Raw genomic sequence first — 19,752 nt, forward strand, 5'->3', positions numbered from 1 at the left:
ATGGTGCAAATTGCAAGGAGTGATGAAGGGGAGTCATTTCATTCTCTTAACTGGAGTGAGTGCATAGCACGAACAGACAAGTGGCTCCCTCGCTACAACAACATCTGTCTTTTAAGTTATTTCAGAACCAAAGTTATTACTCTACAATAATCCAAGCAGTAGCTCGGGATGGTTGCCTTCAATTAGTGCTGCATCTATGAACTGTGAATGGATTTTCATCTGGCCTATAGGCACGTCGGAACCACATGAGTTCACCGGGGTGGAGCATATCAGGCATTACAATGATTTAAGTACTAAGATAGTAATTACACTACATTGGTAAGAAATGAATTCACCTCAATTCAACCATACATCACTATAGGGTGTGACACTTTTGGCATTTGGGGCTATGATCATGTGTTCCTTGATGGCATTGTATGCCCGCGTCTCAAGGGCCTATCAAGCGGCCGTGAGGGAGATGAGAAACATATGATATGTCACTGATGGTGGGATCCACAAATTCATACTTGATAATTTTTATACACAATCCATTAAATTTCATACCTCTCTCTCCACATCAATTGAGCATGCACATGTAAACCCTTGGAGAGAGGAAGAGGGATAGATCTTGGACCTCACATATACAAATAATGATATTTGATCCTTGAGTCTTTGCACTAGAAGAAAAGTGCTCTAAAGCAGGTTGCAGATGGTTTACTCTCTATCCCCCCCCTCTATCCCTCTATCTCTATCCCCCTCTATCCTTGAATATCTATCTTTCTCCATTTTTCCTTTGTATTAATCTCTTAATATCACTCTTTCTCTATCCCCTATTTCTCCCTATATTGATCCCAAGAAGATCAGAAATTTTTTCCCTGGGAAGAATTATGGTATATAGGATTTCCTTGCTAACATTGTCCATTTTCAGTGAGTGGGCGATACCAAGTATGGTGAGGGTTTTGAATGCCATCACTGGGAATTTCCCCAAAGTATGATCTGATCTGGAGTAATATTTTCACTGTAACATGACACCAATCCTTTTGATTTTTTTATATCCAGTAGAAATAATAAGAATAGAAGTCCAGGTTGGTTGGTGAACATAGTGACAGGAGACTATATAGATTGGTTCGGATAGTAATTGTCAGGTTGAACATTTTTTTTAAACTTTTATGACTTAATTACTATACTATTTACCCTACTTGTTCAGATGGGTGTTCATCCAATATGGTTTTGAGAATGCATGTATACATCCCAAAGTAAATTAGTACAACATGTAAACTTTCCTGAATGAATCAGCAATGAAAATAAAAAAAGCTATTAATGTGTAATTGGGAGATACTCCTAGGACATCAAGTTTATGTTGAAGAAAATACAAGTTTTTTTCTAAATGGTATATAACACTAAAAACTTCACATTATAAATATATATCTTTGAATTAAATGCCTGTATTTATTGCACTAAAATGTTTATTTAAGATATTCTTTACACATGAATAAAACACCCAAAATATTTAATTAGGATGTATAACAATAATTTTTCTTTGTTATTATTAATAACTGATAAAATTTAAGTGTATGTAGAAATTGAGTAATTCCAAAATACATACACCAAGATAACCAATCAAATTTCGTCATGTTTGAAGTTACACCACCACAGAATTTAAATAAACTCAAAGCGGATGTATCATATAATCCGATGAAGGGGATTATTCAAGGGTCGAAGTTTTTTTAATAATCCCCAAGTCTAATCCATTTGTAGCTCTTTTCGAGTTCTAACCATGGAGATCCCGTATATCCACGGATGAGTAAGGCATTATAAATTTAACTAACCTAGAAGGTTCTTTAGAAAAGCCCAAATCGTTTTAAAATATTAGACCGTTTCTCTTCTTTACTTTTATGAGTTTCTGTTATTTGATAACTTTAATCTTAGTTTTCAATTATTGTGAATTGATTTAAATTTTATGCTTTTTTTTTTGAAGATTTAAATTTTATGCCAAGAAATTTTAAAATGCTATTATGCACATTGCCGTAGTTCCAGATACTAATTGATAGTTTACTTTATCTAAATTTAATGAAAATGAACTCCTAAGATTTGATATTTTTAATTTTTTAATCAGTGTATTACGCATTAGATATCTTTGGTCTAGAGGTTAGCAGCTTCTAGCTTAGCACAGTAAAACTAATCAGTGTCAGATTAAAACTGTACTGCTCTAAGATTCCCTTGACTCTCCTTAATCTATCACAAACTCCATTGTATGCTTTTCTGAGGACGAGAATAAAAAGTTGATAGAACCTCCAGTGTTTTTTGTTGACATATCTGAATTGTTATCTAGGCAAGTAAATTCCTTTCAACAGTTGGAGCTTAATCATTATGCTTACATGTAAAATAGACTTTTCTGTCTCTCATTCCCCCCGGAATCAACCATGAACTCCATTTTATCTTCTTGTTTTGATGACGAGAATAAAAAAGTTGGTAGAATCTTCATTTCTCCCTCATTTAGAGAGAGAGAGAGAGAGAGAGAGAGAGAGAGAGAGAGAGAGAGAGAGAGAGAGAGAGAGAGAGAGAGAGAGAGAGAGAGAGAGAGAGAGAGAGAGAGAGAGAGAGAGAGAGAGAGAGAGAGAGAGAGAGAGAGAGAAACCTGGCAGATGTAGGACCTTTTCTCAAATGCAGACATGGAACATAGACCTCTCTCTATCCCTCTCCTCTTCTCCCTGTTTATCCTCTCATTCTCTTCATCACCCTGCTTCTCTGAATCAATAAATCAGCTGTCACCGTCTTCTGAAAACAACAAGAAAAACAACCGAAGAAAGCCCAGAAACTATTCCCACAGAAGAGGAAATGGTCCCCGTCCATAGCTTTTGGGGCATGACTTGAACCAATAAACTTAAGACCAGTGGTGGTGAAGCAAGCCCTGTAATCATTCTAAAGTTTGGTCTAAAATAAAACCATGTAATCATGCTCTTCACCCGTTGGATGGGATGGACATTAAAGCCTCGGGCGAGCTTTGGCGGTGGATCGGCGGCGCCGATCTGAACACTCGGCGGAGCGAGAAAAGCTGGAAGGACACGGGTGGCATTTAAGTCGATGTCTTGACTTATCCGGGGTAAAATCTTCTCCTCCGTTGAAACAAGAACCCGCGCCGTTGAACTCTCCACGTGGGTTCTCTCCTTCCCTCTCTCTTATCTCTATGTATCTCTCCATCTATCCCCGTATATCTCTCTCATTCTCTATCTCTCTCACGCCGGCCTTTCATGTACATTGTCCGCGACCTCCGCCCCAAGTACGGCACGGCCCCATCTTCTCCATGAAGATGGGCCAGCGAACTCTCATCATCGTCATCTCATCAGAGCTCATCCACGAAGCGCTCGTCCAACGCGGCCACCTCTACGCCAGCCGCCCCGCCGACTCCCCCACGCGGCTCCTCTTCTGCGTCGGCAAGTGCACCGTCAACTCCGCCCCCTACGGCCCCCTCTGGCGCGCCCTCCGTCGCAACTTCGTCGCCGAGATCGTCTCCCCAGCCAAAGTCAAGCAGTTCGCCTGGATCCGCGACTGGGCCATGGCGAACCACCTGGCTCGCCTCCGGCTCGAGATGGGCGCCTCCGGCTCGATCTGGTTCGGCGCCAAGGTCTCCGAGCAGCTGGTGCAACAGATAGAAGCCGTGATGAAGGAAGTAATGCTGGCTTCCACGCTCAAGCTGCCAGACTTCCTCCCCGCGCTGTCTCCTCTATCCTTCACAACCTCCGCAAACGCCAGCTCGCGCTCCTCGCGCCGCTGGTCCAAGACCGGCGCGCCTTCGTGGACTGCAACGGCGAGCCGGGCAAGTACACCGGCGCGTCGGCCATGGTCAGTCCGGTCGGCGAACGAATCCTGTGTACACCAGCTGTAACAATGAATACTCGAGAGTTCCATTCTATCCCTCACTATCATTTATCTCCTTCTGTGAACGGAGGGCTTACATATATCTTTAAACAGTCGGCTGGGAATTTTCATTCTCTGACGCCATGCACTGTTTTGCGTGGGAGAACTAGCTGTACCATCTCATCTTTCTCTCTCTATAGTCCGTATAAATATATCATTATTTCGCCGTCGAACTCGGCATGTGTGTTCTCTCTCTCTCTCTCTGCGTTCTGCACAAACAGTGTGTTTACCAGCTGTATCAATGAATACTCGAGAGGGTTCAACTCAACAGCAACAGTTTTCCCAGCTTCGGCTGTGATTTTTCATTCTCTGACTCCATCAACTGTACAATCTCATCTCTCTCTCTAAAAATATATCATAGTATCAGTTTCCACCCCTTCCGTGATCTATCTCTCTTATCTCTTTCTCCCCTTAATTTCGATCTTATTCTCTCTCAGTTTCTACTCTTTTGTCGTCCCTCTCCAGTCTCCATCCGTACCTCACACTCTCTCATCGCACTCTAGCTCCCTCACCTTTCTTTCTTGCGTCTCTTTCTCTCACTAGCCACTATAAATCTAACATCTCTCGCCGTATCTCTCTCTATTACTTCTCTCACCTGTCTTACATCGTGCAATGAACAGGGTAGAGAGAGAGAGGGATGACAAGGTCAATTCGTGTTAAAGCTCAAATAAGATGGTGGTCACGGTTGGGACAGTGATAAAAAGCCCTTCTGGAACCCTCCAAGCAGGCTAAAATCTATTGTCCAATACTACCCTCCACCCACCCCTTCGTCCACCTGGCCTGGCAAAATAATTAATATCACTGAAATCATCGGACCCAGCCCATTCTAGCTACCAATGCGGAGCATACACCTGTCAATTACCTGATACAGGTTTTAGGGTTTACTTCTCTCAAACAGGACCGAACCGGGGGTCATTAAAAAGTCAAGTTAATCTCATATCTTCTCTCATACCAAGGCAGGAGATCGGTATGTTAAATACTGACTCATGTTTTAGTGTTGTATCTCAAAGATAACCCAACCAAGGGTGAAAAAGATATTCAAAATAAACCCCCTATCTCTTCTCTCATACCAACTCAAGAGTCATGAGATGCACCAAGTATTTTGACAAAATTTTCTGCACATGTATGAGTCAAATATTCGTACAAGTTTTAGGGTTTAAAAAGGATTCTAGTCATTCCCACTTTCCTTGACTCTTCTCTCTTACGACTTACCAATGCAGGAGATACAATTGCTAAATAAATATACAAGTTTTAAGATCTCTGCGACTCGCATTCAAAGAAAACTTGCCTTTCGAAACCACATGAATCTGTTTAAATAATTTGTGCAAGATCAATGCCTCTATTGATCAAAGATAATCCAACTGGGTGCACCTCCCATTTAAAGATAAGAACCAACACATAAATTTCTTGAAATTTTACGCAAGTTTAGGGGTATTATTCTCAAAGATAACCCAAAATTTGTCTTATTTACGCAAAATCAGTGTCCCCCCCATTCATCAGCGATAATCGAATTCGGTGCACTTCTCATCAAAAGATAGAAAACCAACACAGAAATATCTTTAAGTTTTACTCAAGTTTTAGGGCTATTATTCTCAAAGATAACCGAAGGGAAACTTTCCCTTTTGAAACCACATAAATTTCTTTACGTAATTTACGCAAGATTAGCGTCACTATTTAAGAAAGTTCATAGATAAAAAAAACCAACACAGAAATTCCTTCAAAATTTGAACACAAAGGAAACTTGCCCTTGGTACCACATAAAAATTTTACAATAACTTTAGAGTTCAAAGATAAAAACCAACATAGAAATTTCTTCAAAATTTTAACGCAAGTTTTCCGGTTATTATTCTCAAAGACAAACCCAAAGCACGTTTTCCCTTTAGAGACCCCAAAAATTTGTTTACCGAATTTACGCGAGATTAGCGTCAGTATTCATCAAAGATAGTCGAAATAGGTGCACCTCGCACTCAAAAATGAGAACCGACTCATAAATTGGTTCAAAACTTACGCAAGTTTTAGGGTTCTTATTCTCAAAGATAACCCAAAGAAAACTTTCCGCCTGGAAACTCCATAAATTTATTTCACTAAATTCGCACAAGATACACGTAAATATTCATCAAAGATAATCCAACTAGGTGCACATCGCATTCAAAGATAAAAGTCAAAACATAAATTTCTTCAAAATGTACACAAATTTTAGGGTTATTATTCACAAAGATAGCCCAAAGAAAACTTTCCGTTCAGAAAACCCATAAATTTATCTAAATTACTTGCGCAAAATTAGTGTCACTATTCATCAAAGTTGAAAGATGAAAACCAACACAATTTTTTAACGCAAGTTTTTTAGGGTTATTACTCACAAGGATATCCCAAATTAAACTTTCCCTTAAAAGAACCCATAAATTTGTTTAATGAATTTACGCAAGATTAGTATCAATATTCATCAAAGTTGGAAGATGAAAACCAACACAATTTTTTTTTCAAATCTTTAGCGCAAGTTTTTTAGGGTTATTTCTCACAAGGATATCCCAACTAAAACTTTCCCTTAAGAGAACCCATAAATTGGTTTAAAGAATTTCCGCAAGATTAGTATTAACATTCATTAAAGTCCAAAGATAAAAACCAAAAATTTTCCACAGTCCTCGAATTTTTAACGCAAGTTTCTTAGGGTTAGTACTTACAAAGATGACCCAAATAAAACTTTTCCTTGAGAAACCCCATAAATTTGTTTAACCCATCTTCACAAGACAAGTGCCACTACAAGTCCAAAGACAAAAACCAACACAAAAATCCCTTAAAATTTTACATAAGTTGCAAGGCTAACCCACAAGTTACTCACAAAGACAACCTAACCGAGCCAAGAAGGGGGAGGGGGGCCACCAAAACCACACAAGCTTCCACCCCCCCCCCCATCTCTCCCTCCTCTGCAACTCGCATTCACTGCCCCCCTGCCAAAACGGATGGCGCCATTAAATTCACCCTCTCCTTCCCCCTCCGCCACCCTTAAAGCAAGGCACAAAGGCACACCCAAGAGGAGCGCCACGAACAAAGAGAGAAAGAGCAAGCTCCGGCCATGGCGGTAGACTTGTGGGACGTCGTCTTCCTCGCAGGGGCAGCGCTAGCGGCGGTCGTCTGGTGGCGACGCTGCGGCCAGACCGGCGACAAGAACCTCCCTCCAGGCCCCCCCGGCTGGCCCGTCGTCGGCAATCTCTTCCAAGTCGCTCTCCAACGCAGGCCTTTCATGTACGTCGTCCGCGATCTCCTCCCCAAGTACGGGCCCATCTTCTCCATGAAGATGGGCCAGCGCACTCTCATCATCGTCACCTCATCAGAGCTCATCCACGAAGCGCTCGTCCAACGCGGCCACCTCTTCGCCAGCCGCCCCGCCGACTCCCCCACGCGGCTCCTCTTCAGCGTCGGCAAGTGCACCGTCAACTCCGCCCCCTACGGCCCCCTCTGGCGCGCCCTCCGTCGCAACTTCGTCGCCGAGATCGTCTCCCCGGCCAAAGTCAAGCAGTTCGCGTGGATCCGCGACTGGGCCATGGCGAACCACCTGGCTCGCCTCCGGCTCGAGATGGGCGCCTCCGGCTCGATCCTCGTCATGGACCAATGCCGCCTCACCATCTGCAGTATCCTCCTCTGCATCTGCTTCGGCGCCAAGGTCTCCGAGCAGCTGGTGCAACAGATAGAAGCCGTGATGAAGGAAGTAATGCTGGCTTCCACGCTCAAGCTGCCAGACTTCCTCCCCGCGCTGTCTCCTCTCTTCAAGCCGCAGCTCACCGCGGCTCGCAACCTCCGCAAGCGCCAGGTCGCGCTCCTCGCGCCGCTGGTCCACGACCGGCGCGCCTTCGTGGACTGCAACGGCGAGCCGGGGAAGTACACCGGCGAGTCCGCCATGGTCAGCCCCGTCGGCGGAGCCTACATCGACTCCCTCTTCTCGCTATCCCCGCCGGGGCGACCCACCCTCGGAGAAGAAGAGCTCGTCACGCTCTGCTCGGAGGTGATGAGCGCGGGGACGGACACCAGCGCGACGGCTCTCGAGTGGGCGCTTCTCCATCTCGTGCTAGACCAGAAGATACAGAGGAAGCTCCGGGAGGAGATTATCGCGGTGGCCGGGGAGGAGGAGAAGATAACGGAGGCGGAGGTGGAGAAGATGAAGTACTTGGCCGCGGTGGTGAAGGAGACGCTGAGGAGACACCCGCCGAGCCATTTCGTGCTGTCGCACGCGGCGACGGAGGATACGGAGCTGGGGGGGTATAGAATTCCGGCGGGGGCGAACGTGGAGTTTTACACGGCGTGGCTGACGGAGAACCCGGAGACGTGGGAGGAGCCGGAGGAGTTTAGGCCGGAGAGGTTCTTGGAAGGGGGGGACGGGTGGGAGACGGATCTGACGGGGATGAGAGGGGTGAGGATGATGCCGTTTGGCGTGGGCCGTCGGATCTGCCCGGCGGCGTCGCTGGGGATATTGCACGTACAGATGATGCTGGCGAGGATGGTGCGGGAGTTCGAGTGGGTGCCCGTGCCCGGGGAGCCGCTGCCGTCCACGCAGGAGACGTTCGCGTTCACCGTTGTCATGAAGGACCCTCTCCGGGCCGCCATCATTCCCAGGAGGGAGGCCGCTGTAGCTTCCTAAGCTCTCTCTCTCTCTCTCTCTCTCTCTCTAGCTCTCTCTCTCTCGCTCTCTCTCTCTCTCTCGCTCTCTCTCGCTCTCTCTCTCTCTCGCTCTCTCTCGCTCTCTCTCGCTTTCTCTCTCTCTCGCTTTCTCTCTCACTCGCTTTCGCTCTCTCTCGCCTTCTCTCTCTCTCGCTTTCTCTCTCACTCGCTTTCGCTCTCTCTCGCTTTCGCTCTCTCTCTCTCTCTCTCTGGCTCTGGCTCTGGCTCTCGCTTGTGTTCTCTGCTGGTATATGTGTTTGTATTTGTTCATCTCTTTATCTGGTTAGAAGTCTGGTATGGAGGACTTCTACTTGGGACCAGTCTAACTGTTACTTTCTTAGTTTGAAGGGGGTGTTGGGTTGCCAGATACTCTCTCTATTTATCTGATTATCTCTTTCTCTCTCTTGCTCTCTCTTGTGCTCTCTGCTGGAATTTGTGTTTGTATTTGTTCGTCTCTTTCTCCGGTTAGAAGTGTGGTATAGAAGACCTTTACCTGGGACCCGGCTAACTGTTCCTTTGTTTAGTTTAGAGAAGGTGTTGGGTAGGCTGAATCTCTCTTTATTTATCTGATTATCTCTCTCTCTCTCTCTCTCTCTTGCTCTCGCTTGTGTTCTCTGCTGGTATCTGTGTTTGTATTTGTTCATCTCTTTATCTGGTTTGAGGTGTGGTATGGAAGACTTTTACCTGGGACGCGGCTAACTGTTCCTTCGTTAGTTTGAAGGAGGTGTTGGGTTGGCTGAATCTCTCTCTATTTATCTCTCTTTCTGTTAGTTCGTCTCTCTCTCTGTTTGGATGTGTGGTTTGGAAGAGTTTACCTGTGATTCCGCTAACTGATCCTTCGTTAGTTTAAAGGAAGTGTTGGGTAGGCTGAATTTCCCTCGATCTCTGGTTTATTTGTTCATCTCTTCCCTGTTGGGATGTGTGGTATGGAAAACATTACATGTGACCTTCCTAAGTGCTCATTGCTACTTAAAAGGGGGTGGCGGGTCGCTAGAATCTCTCTGTCTCTCTTTCTATTTGTTCATCTCTCTCTCTCTCTCTGTTTAGATGTGTGGTGTGGAAATCTTTTACCTGTGACCCAGCTAACTTTTCCTTTGTTAGTTTAAAAGAGGTGTTGGGTTTGCAGAATTTCTATTTATCTCGCTTTTATTTGTTCATCTCTCTCTCTCTCTGTGTTTAGATGCATGGTATGGAAAACACTTACCTGTGACCCAGCTAAGTGCTCATTTGCTAGATTAAGGGAGGTGGCAGGTTGCCAGGATATCTCTCTCTCTCTCTCTCTCTCTCTCTCTCCATGTGTATTTATCTCTCTTGTGCATGTCTTTCTCTTTCTATCCGTTCATTTCTTTTGCGGTTTCGATTTTTGATGTGGAAAACTTTACCAGTGACCAGCTTAGTGTTCCTTTGCTAATTGTTGCTTAAAAGGAATTGGGGGTTGCCAGAATCTCCCTTTCTTCATCTCTGTCCCTCTCTTTGTGTATCTCTCTCGCCTCTGCAGGTCTCCTATTTTTCCATCTCTTTCTCTATTAAGATGTGTGTAATGCAAAACTTTACCTATGACCAGCTAAATGTTCCCTTGCAAATTGCTACTTTGTAGGAGGCGGTGGGTTGACAGAATCTCTTTCTCCTCTCTCTCTAGGCCTCTCCTCTTCATGTCTTTCACTCTCTTCTTGTCCATCTCTTTCTCTGTTTAGATGTGGGTTATGGAGGACTTCACCGGTGACCAACCAAGTGTTGCATCGCTTCTTCAATGGAGGCGGTGGATTTCTAGGATTTCTTTTTCCCTCTCTCTCTCTCTCCTGCATGTCTTCCTGTTTCTGTATCTTCATCTCTTTCTCTGTTTAGATGTGTGTTTTAGGAAACATCACCGGTGCCAGCTTAGTGCTCCTTTTCTTCTTCAAAAGAGTGGTCCAACGCTCTTCTCGCCTCTTTCTTTCCTCCTCTCTGTGATAAACTTAGATTATTTTTTTCTTGTTGGATGATTTGTGCAGAGGTTGAGCTCCTCATATTCGACCTTGTCAAAATTACCATTTGACCTGGCAAGTGTTCCTTACGGCCGAAAGCTCAATCACTACCCTTCTTCTTTCTCTCTCTTCTTCAACACCCGACACCTGTCTCCTACTTTCTTCCCCGCCCCTCGCTTTCTTTCTCTTTCCACGTCTCTTTCCACTATTTCCCTCGATCTTTCTTTATCTTTCCATCTCTCTCCTCTATTTCTCTCCCTCTTTCTTTTCCTCCTTAACTTCTGCTCTATTTGCCTCTGCCCCGCAGCATATTTCATCCTTTCTCTGTCTATAGTTCTTTATCTGTCTACCTCTATCTTCAAACGAAAGACAGGCCCCTCGATTAGTGTAACCGGAAAGCCATTAACTGTAAATCTATGATGATCGTTACCCTGTGACTGCTTGAGGAAGAGAGAGAGAAAGTGAGAGAGATGCAGGACAACTAATGATGGACACAGGAAGCAAATCCTACAGACAAGCTACTGATCACAAGCACACTTTTGTGTATCTAAATCCTGGGATATTAGTAATGAAGAGCCCCTTTCCTCTGTCCAGGGGGAGTGGAACTATTTGTAAGCACTGTGGTGTATACTAAGCCCTAGATTCAATGCCCAGAAGGTCTGCTTATCCCTCGAGTTAAGCATATCTAATCCAATGGCACTAGAAAAAGCACACAAAGAAATACTGAAAGAAATTAGAATCCTAGAGTGGAAAGAGGGGACCTGATTGTAGAACAACTGTTGGTAGTATGTAAGGCTGACCGTTGACTGGGTTGGGATAGACCATTGACTGGGGATAAAAGGTGGAGAAACAAGGTCTGTGGTGATGCTTGTCTTGAATGGAAGATGTGGCAGAGTGAGGAGAGAGAGAGAGAGAGAGAGAGAGAGAGAGAGAGAGAGAGAGAGAGAGAGAGAGAGAGAGAGAGAGACAGAGAGAGAGAGACAGAGAGACAGAGAGACAGACAGACAGACAGACAGACAGACAGACAGAGACTGGGGTAAATGAGCATCAAATAGTGTGGGAATAGTAGGGAGGAGGAGCAGAATGGGGGAGTGGGGGCATTCATCAGTGGAGGAGTTAATGAAGTAAATTCATTTTCTCCAGATTTCCATCATTTCTCCTAGAATGAAGGAAAATAGTGTGTTATGACTCTAGCCAAACTTAAAATTCGGCGAATTGGCCAAATGCACATTTAAATGTTGTCAAAAATAATTTATTTTATTTTGCCAAATCAATACAATTTTTTATTAGAAAATATGCAAGGTAAGTTTGAGTTCCTGTTCTAATTGATAGTCTAGTTTTCATTGATATGCAAGAACTGTGTATCTAATCTCAAGCAATAGTCTGACCATAACATGATAATTTTGTATTTTCATCAAAAATTCCAAATTTATTTAGGTCTTGTTAGATTGTTCTGGTATATATTGGTTAAAAGCATAATAAATTACTATGCAAATATTAAAATTATTGCTAATTTTATGGGCAAAATTCGTTTAAAAGTTGTAAACTTAAAAATAATGTGGTGAAATCTTCCAAATGGTTCAATTCCTCTTTTCAACCTAATCATAATTTTATACTGACGATTATCTTTTGATTATGACAATGCATAATTGACGCCTCACTTTAAACCTTGTTGGCCAGGCAAGGTCGCCATTTTTTATTAATGATATAGTTAATTTCAAATATTATCAATATATTTTGCTTTCCAAGGAGCTCAATCAAGTGAATTTTAGGTCCTTGTCATTCAAGAAAGATAAAGGAGCGGTGATCAGATCAAGCACTCTGCCAATCAGGATTGATGATGTGATCGAAGAGGGCGATCAAAGCACAATGATGACTGTCGATTGATCAAGATAATCATTCAAGATATTATCTGAGGGTTGATCGTGATTGAAATTTGGATCAAGAGCTATTTTAAGTTCCAATCATCAATTGGTCATGATTTATTTTGGATTGGCAATTAGGGCGTGATATAGTCTAGCTTTGAATGTTAATTTAATATTATTTTTAGAAAAAAATGATATATGTTGGGAACTGAAATCAGAATCTCAGTGGCCCAAAGATAAATGACCATCGGGTTAGATCTTCTTTTTCATTTATACAATATATTTTAGAGTACCTACATAAAACGTAGATTATACTTCAGGGCTGATATTATCTTCTCCGGGGGAATCTAAATTAAAATTACATTATTAAAAGTTTCTCTATGATATATATTTAACTTGAAGAATTTAGTCAAAGCAACCCCATAGTTGTAGTTTGACATTATAAAGAGTAATAGTTTGACAATCTTTTAATATTAATTTTTTTGAAGTAAATGTACTATTTTTCATTTTAAAATCTTGATGTTCTGAAATAGGCAATGGAAAATATCATGAGAAGGTGCCATATATGTATGTGAAAAATTCTTTAGGATAAATCTGATTTTATTCATCTACTTATAAATATTAAATGAAATTCATATATTTTCGTAAACCAAATTAAGTTAGTTCACAAAAAATTAGAGGATTGAAATTATGTAGAATAAATTGAAGTTTTATATGATATTCTCCTTGTTTGTTGAACTTTAAATTAAAATCATAACGACTAATTGCAATTTAAATATGTCAAAAAATTAGGGTACGTCAACCAACAAAAGAGGATCGAAGAATAAACAAAATGTATTTATTATCTTATCTAAAGTTCGTCTGAATTCAATGTATATTATCAACATTTAATCAATACCTTGTATTTATGTCAAAAACGATTCATGGTGACCAAACATAGCAGATTGAAATTCTGATGAATTAATTTAAGTCGTTGATTATTTTATCTAAATTATCTACAAAAAAATAAATTATAAATATTATTTAATGTAATTACTTAATAAAGTTAATGAAGGTCACAAATTAGATCTCAATTCTGAAATTAAATTAAGGTCATTTATAAAAATTTTAGTTCATTTGAAAATAAAGTGAAAGTGACATATTAATGTCAAAGAAAATTGTGGTAACAAAAATTAGAGGATTCCAATTGTGAAAATGAATCAAAACTGTATATTATATGACCTAATTTAGTTACAATAAAATTTAATTAGTAAATTTTAAATTAAATTCATGTATTTATGTCACAAATGTGTTAGGGCAATCAAATTTAGAGGACTGAAACTATGAAGAATAAATAAAAATTTTACATTATCTTAAAAATGGTTGCAATTAAAATAAAATCAGATAATAATTACAGATCACATATTTCTTAAAAAATTTGTTAGAGTAACAGTGATTGAATTATGAATAATAAATACAAGTCATATGATATATTATCTAAGTTTATTTTGATTAAAATACATTATGAATAGTAAAATGAAAGCATGTATTGACGGAAAAAATGTGCTGAGATAACCAAAATGAAAATATATTTTCATATCATGCCAAAAAAAGATATTTTATCCATCATAAAGTTTCGTCATATAAAGATATTTTAATTTTTTTTCAAAGAATGATTATAGAGGGTTTCGCCATAGTTCCTAAAAAATGATTTTGGCTAAATAAGCTCTACATTTTTAGAAATCCCGTATAACTTAATTTAAAATTTAAAATGACTTTAAATAAATTCAGAATAATTAAAAAATAACTTTCTATTCAATTAAAATCAGATACATTTAAAACTTACCTGGTTTATGAAAATAAAATTTTATATAAGATATATATTTAAATTACTTTGAGAAATATTTATGAGCGCTTAAAATTAATTTTTATCTACAACGGAAGTAAAATCCCAACAATTGCAAACATGATTTTTACAAAAATGTTAAGAGTGGAAACACCCAAGGGCAAATTATGCTCCCTACATGATGCTAGACCCAGTAATTAATTCTCGTAGTCATCTTTGTCTTCAATGTCTATATCATCTGCTAGGGACAGAGAGGATTACACGTGAACATATCACAATCAAGGGAGTGTTAGAGTGTGCTGTGCTGCATAGCTTATCCTTTGGAGAGATTATTTCCACTGACACCATGGTTTTGGGTATCATATCTATGAGGAAAGTGGAACCTCGATCCAATTGATCACACGAATCTAGTGTCAGCAGCATCTTCATGGTTGGGGTATTCAGTTAGTACCTCTAATAGTTAATGATGTCACACATTGTGGAAAGCAAGTGTTCTGATGCCACATTGATCAAACAGATGGAAATGAAGTTTTGGGGAAAGCTGGGTGACCGTCCTTAATGAATTCCAACCTTTGAGGGCACGTTGAGAAATTCAGTGATTGACACCACCAAGTTTCACATCACAGTTTCCTTATACTTCTGAAAGATTTCGGTCCATTGCATCACATTCCAAAATAGGGATTCCTACTGCTTGGTCAATTTTTGGCATCGGGTGAACATCTAGAGAATAAAGAAACTTCAATTTATCCAACGCATCTTTAGAGAGTGCATTCCACCAAGAAACACGATCAGCATCCTATTATTTATCTTGTTAGATGGCTGATTGTTCAGTCTGGCAGGATTTTCATATCTATATAGTTCCCTATTTTTAATACATAAGTTGCTTATCCGAAATCCTTCACTAAGAAATTATTTGACAACTATTTTTTTTATAAATGGACAATATTCCTATTGAGTATAATGTAATATATGTAAATGATTATGAAATTAGTTACCCTCCCACTGGTATTTATCAAATTTCATATTCTAACTCAGGGAAGGTTGCTTCAGTCCATATATGGACCTTTGAAACTTACACAGAGTAGATGTACAACCTTTAGGATGTATTTGTATATATCTTATCCTCGAGGGTTCCAGTAAGAGGGACTATTTTCAAGGTTGGCACCTATTTTCAAGGTTCCATAATCATGTTGTTCTGGTCTGAAAAGAGGGACTCTGATTAAGGTTATAGAAAAAACTAACGAAAAGATTTTTTTCAGATTCAACTTTTGTCTTTGAAGATATCCTTTCTCTGAAATTTTTTACTTAAAAGTATCAAGTGGTCCATTAGAGTTGAATAGATTACATTTCAGATTCATCTTCTGTCTTAGATGCAAGAGTTAGAATGCCCTCTTGATTGGTTAAAGGATCACGATATTTGACATTGAGTGTCTCAACATTTACTTGAATCATCAAGCCCAACATTTTCATCAAGTTATCTAGTTACTCTAGAATACCTCTGAAGTTCTTCTATATGCATATGATAAATATCAGGGACTCTGTATCCTTGTTCAGTGTGGTTCTGATAATTTTGGATCTAGAATTTATTGCAAGACTAATTTTTCTCCCGCATTTATCTCATATGATATATGCCATAAAAGAATACAATGACTTCGATAAAATAAAAAATTTCACATCATGATGTACAGGTATTACATATTAACGTCCTAAACTCTAGCTTATCTGAATCATGACTCTTCGGTGGGCTTGATTTCCCACACTTTAGCATATTTAAAATTAAATTTTGTTCATTTCCCATAACTCATATGTATTGGAAGTGACATAGGTTCTGGGTAACAAGCTCAGTAGGTTTGGAACTCCAATGGGAGAATATACGTATTAAATATTGAGTAGCTCATTATGAATCATTCCATCTCCAATAAAATGTTATTCCTTCTTTTTGAAGAACTATTCATGTGAGGTATATGTAGATGGGTCACATGAGTTAGAATTATATTATCCTTCACAGACCATTTGAATGCCATACTTAAGTATTCTCCTCCTTAATATGATTGAAAAGTTTTAATATAGTTTTAATATTAATTTTATGTTAGCTTCTCTACCGTATTCCTCAAATATGTGAATATCTAAAGGACTTCAGATATTTCAGTTCATAACTACACCCATCTGAATCTACAAAATTCATTAGTGAAAGTAATGAAGTATGAATAACCACCTTTGCTGGGTAAGAATAATTCTCTATACATCAAAATGTAGAATCTCCTCCTTAAAATGTAGATAATGTCATTGGCACATTATCTATTTGCAAATTTAGAGGGATGGCCCCCCCTTTTATGCATCCTTATGCAAAATAGGGAAAATACCCCTTAGCCAATATTTAAAGTTAATAAATGTAGGTCATTCTCATAGCTCTTGTTCTTCTTAGTAGAAAAATAAATTTGGAGAAACTGGTAAGAAAAATCCAATGGATATATTCCCTTCATTCAATATGCCAAAGTAGTTAGATAATTTCTGAAACAAAAATAAAAAATGTTTTTTAGACTATTTGGAAAGTATGAAAATCCGTTCAAAGTAGATGACTTATTTATTGTGGTGGGATCATACTATTGATCTTCTAAATATTACTGATCTCTCAAATTGTACTTGAGGTTAACTTTCTCCCATAGTGATCATCATAATTTCTATGATGTTTCTGATAATCATAAATAAGAGTCTATTTTATCATAGTAATTTTTGGCATTCTATACGTTTATTTTAATTTAAGTATCATAAATTAATTTTGTTTCAATTTCAATTTTTTAAAATGCTCTTATTTTGTTTCAATTTGTTTTTTATATTTTATGATAATTTTTTACACCAAATTCATAAATAATCATATATATTTTGATTTTATTAAAATATTTTTGGGGGTTTTAGAATGAAAATTTATTTTTTTACATTTTTTTTCAAAATTTTTTCTAACATATAATAAATACTTATTATAGATCTCAAAAATTATTTTAAACCTTATTTTATATTTAATAGAAAATCTGTGCAGGAGTTTGCCACATTGATTGAGTGAGACAATCAGAATGTTGAAAATGATTGAACTTAAATCACAATATCTAATGATTTACAAGGAGTTCTGAGCTCAAATTAAAGGGAAACTTTTTTATTGAGAATTATGACGTGAAACTATACAGTTGGGCACATGATGTCATTGTTAGTGTCGTATTTATCTTTACCAAAATCATATCTTCATCTTTTTTCACAGATCATGATCGATGATAGCCTAGGTTTTGTCATCATATGATACCACAGACTCTGCCACTCTACCATGCATATCTGTCTCAATCTCCATTACCACCGGAGATGGTAAATGCACATCACTTGTCCTTCTTTGCCACTCATGGCTTGTATCCGCTATCCGATAACATGTAATTTATAGTATTAGTTTTATGCATAATGGATTTTTTTTGCACTTAAATGATTATAATTCCAGGTTATCATACTAAAAATGAAACAAATATGTCTTTAGTGTATTCTCCTGAATTTTATGGATTTTTAAGGAATTTTCTGAAATTTATAGAAATTATTTAGTAAATAATATGAAGAAAAGGACTCTAAAACTGCTCTCGGTAGATTTTTCTGGCTAAAATCTCCTATTTTATTGAAGTTTTTTGGCATATTAACTTGTTTTGGAAGAGCAGAGGTTTTTTTGTAATTTTTCAGGTGAAATAGGAGTGGAGGAGCATATATCCAAATATTTCTAGGGCAGTGTCAAAATCAAATTTTTCAAAAGCAGAGGGGTTTGCTGAAACTTTGTTGAGAGAGAGAAGACCAAACGGATCAAACGCCTTAGATTGCTCTAGATTCAAATGCTACTATCTGAAGGTCCAATCGTCGGATTGAGCTCAAATTTTGGGAGCTAGTTCTTCATTACATCTGCTTTCCGTCCTTATGGATGGATCGATAAGAGGATCTCCAAAACTATAGAAAATTAAGGAATACATTGGGGTAAAATTGGAATTGTCTCACCCCTTTACCCTATGTATAATTGGCACCAGTTTTCATTCTTGGATAATCGGCACCAGTTTGTGGTCAGAGGGAAGCTCTCATTGGATCACCTATCTTCATGGTATTTTATTTGACTTTTAATTTCCTTCTTCAGTAATCTTGATTTGTGCTCCCCTAAATCACATTGGCTTGGGCGAAATGTACTAGCCCTTGTTTGGATTCAGGAAGGAAGTTAGCTAATGATAAAATACTATTATCAGAGAGAAGAATACTATATAAATTAGATGAAGTATCTATTCCTCACTTACCTCTAAATCCCCACATTCTTCAACAACTGTTACTGTTAATAACCCTAAATTAACTTCTCTCTTTATCTCAATACACTTCCGATGCTGGATCTTCTTTTAAGTGAGGACCTATATTCTCTCACGTTTCCTACCTCCCTCTTCTCAATTGTCTTCCCTTATGATTTCTAAGGAACTGTACTTTATTTGAAATTCAAATTGAAAAGAAAATCATCCCCATTTAGTCTTGGAAATATGTTCTTCGCTAAAGATCATATCAAATCAATATTAAATCTATTAAAACTAAAATTTAAATATTATGAATTAAATCCTCAAACTCTGTATCCCTGTGGACGACCCCTCGACTCATCATGTAGATCTTAAGATAGAGGGTTTATTATGAATATTGTTATATAAGTTGATTACAAACAACAAGAATAATCAACCTAGTTAATTACAGTAAATTCAGTTTATCACTACCATATTTACCATATCTTGTGGTGGTCTTACATTCTTTTGCCCCACTCCATTCACACCACTGCCATCACCTATCACTCTTTGTTCCTCAAGAGCCAGTTGTGGTAATTTACTTATAATTAATTCTTATTTTTCAAAATAAATGAATTAAATTACTAAAATTATTCTATGAAAATTATAAAATTAGGCTCAATATGATTAGTATATTTTTGACCTCCACGAATTATTTTGAATTAATTATTTTTTATTTTATTAAAATAGATTAAATTATTATACAATCTATAAAATCTGTAAAAAATAAAAAATAGACTTAAAATCCACTGGTTAAAAATTTTCTTCCTCTGTATTCAATCCGTACTCTGCTATCGTAAGAAAAATTATAGGTATTAGTATAACAATCTGAAGTCTTAAATGACTTAATGAACACTAATTTAAAGTTATTCAATTTCATACACTCAACTTCATAGACAATAGATTAAGATTACTGAAACATTTAGGTCACTGAAAGATCATAGTCTTAACTTTGATCCACATTAAGGGTACTGAAACATCTCCGTGCTTTATATTTATGTTTACTATCTCAATATATTACTGTTTCTAGTTCCTCTGCTAGTGAGAGTTTACACCATAGTGATAGTATTATTTATTGCCTATATCTTTTTTATGTAGAGCTACCTTAATATTCCTTATCATCTTGTTATTCTTCAAGGTGTAAGACATTCCTCTTCTTAGTGACCTGAAAAACTCAGAGGGCAGTCATTTTTTATTATAAACGCCTCCATTGAAATAAT

General features: G+C 38.5%; 2 protein-coding genes across 2 annotated transcripts; both read left to right on the forward strand.

Moving 5' to 3' along the window:
• Window positions 1–3,049: 3,049 nt before the first annotated feature.
• On the forward strand, window positions 3,050–4,064 carry LOC144707639 (cytochrome P450 77A4-like). Its single transcript, XM_078580851.1, has one exon. The coding sequence runs from the start codon at window positions 3,167–3,169 to the stop codon at window positions 3,863–3,865; it is 699 nt and encodes a 232-aa protein (XP_078436977.1). The 5' UTR covers window positions 3,050–3,166; the 3' UTR covers window positions 3,866–4,064.
• A 2,834-nt stretch (window positions 4,065–6,898) lies between these two features.
• Window positions 6,899–8,953, forward strand: LOC144707524 (cytochrome P450 77A3-like). Its single transcript, XM_078580666.1, has one exon. It carries the CDS (start codon window positions 6,971–6,973, stop codon window positions 8,528–8,530), a length of 1,560 nt encoding a protein of 519 aa, XP_078436792.1. The 5' UTR covers window positions 6,899–6,970; the 3' UTR covers window positions 8,531–8,953.
• Window positions 8,954–19,752: the final 10,799 nt, after the last annotated feature.

Source organism: Wolffia australiana, chromosome 9 (assembly GCF_029677425.1).
Source record: "Wolffia australiana isolate 7733 chromosome 9, ASM2967742v1".
Taxonomy (NCBI): Eukaryota; Viridiplantae; Streptophyta; class Magnoliopsida; order Alismatales; family Araceae; genus Wolffia; species Wolffia australiana.

Excerpts from the sequence above, each read along its gene's own strand:
- LOC144707524 (XM_078580666.1), top strand. The coding sequence starts at position 6,971 with ATGGCGGTAGACTTGTGGGACGTCGTCTTCCTCGCAGGGGCAGCGCTA.
- LOC144707639 (XM_078580851.1), top strand. The coding sequence starts at position 3,167 with ATGTATCTCTCCATCTATCCCCGTATATCTCTCTCATTCTCTATCTCT.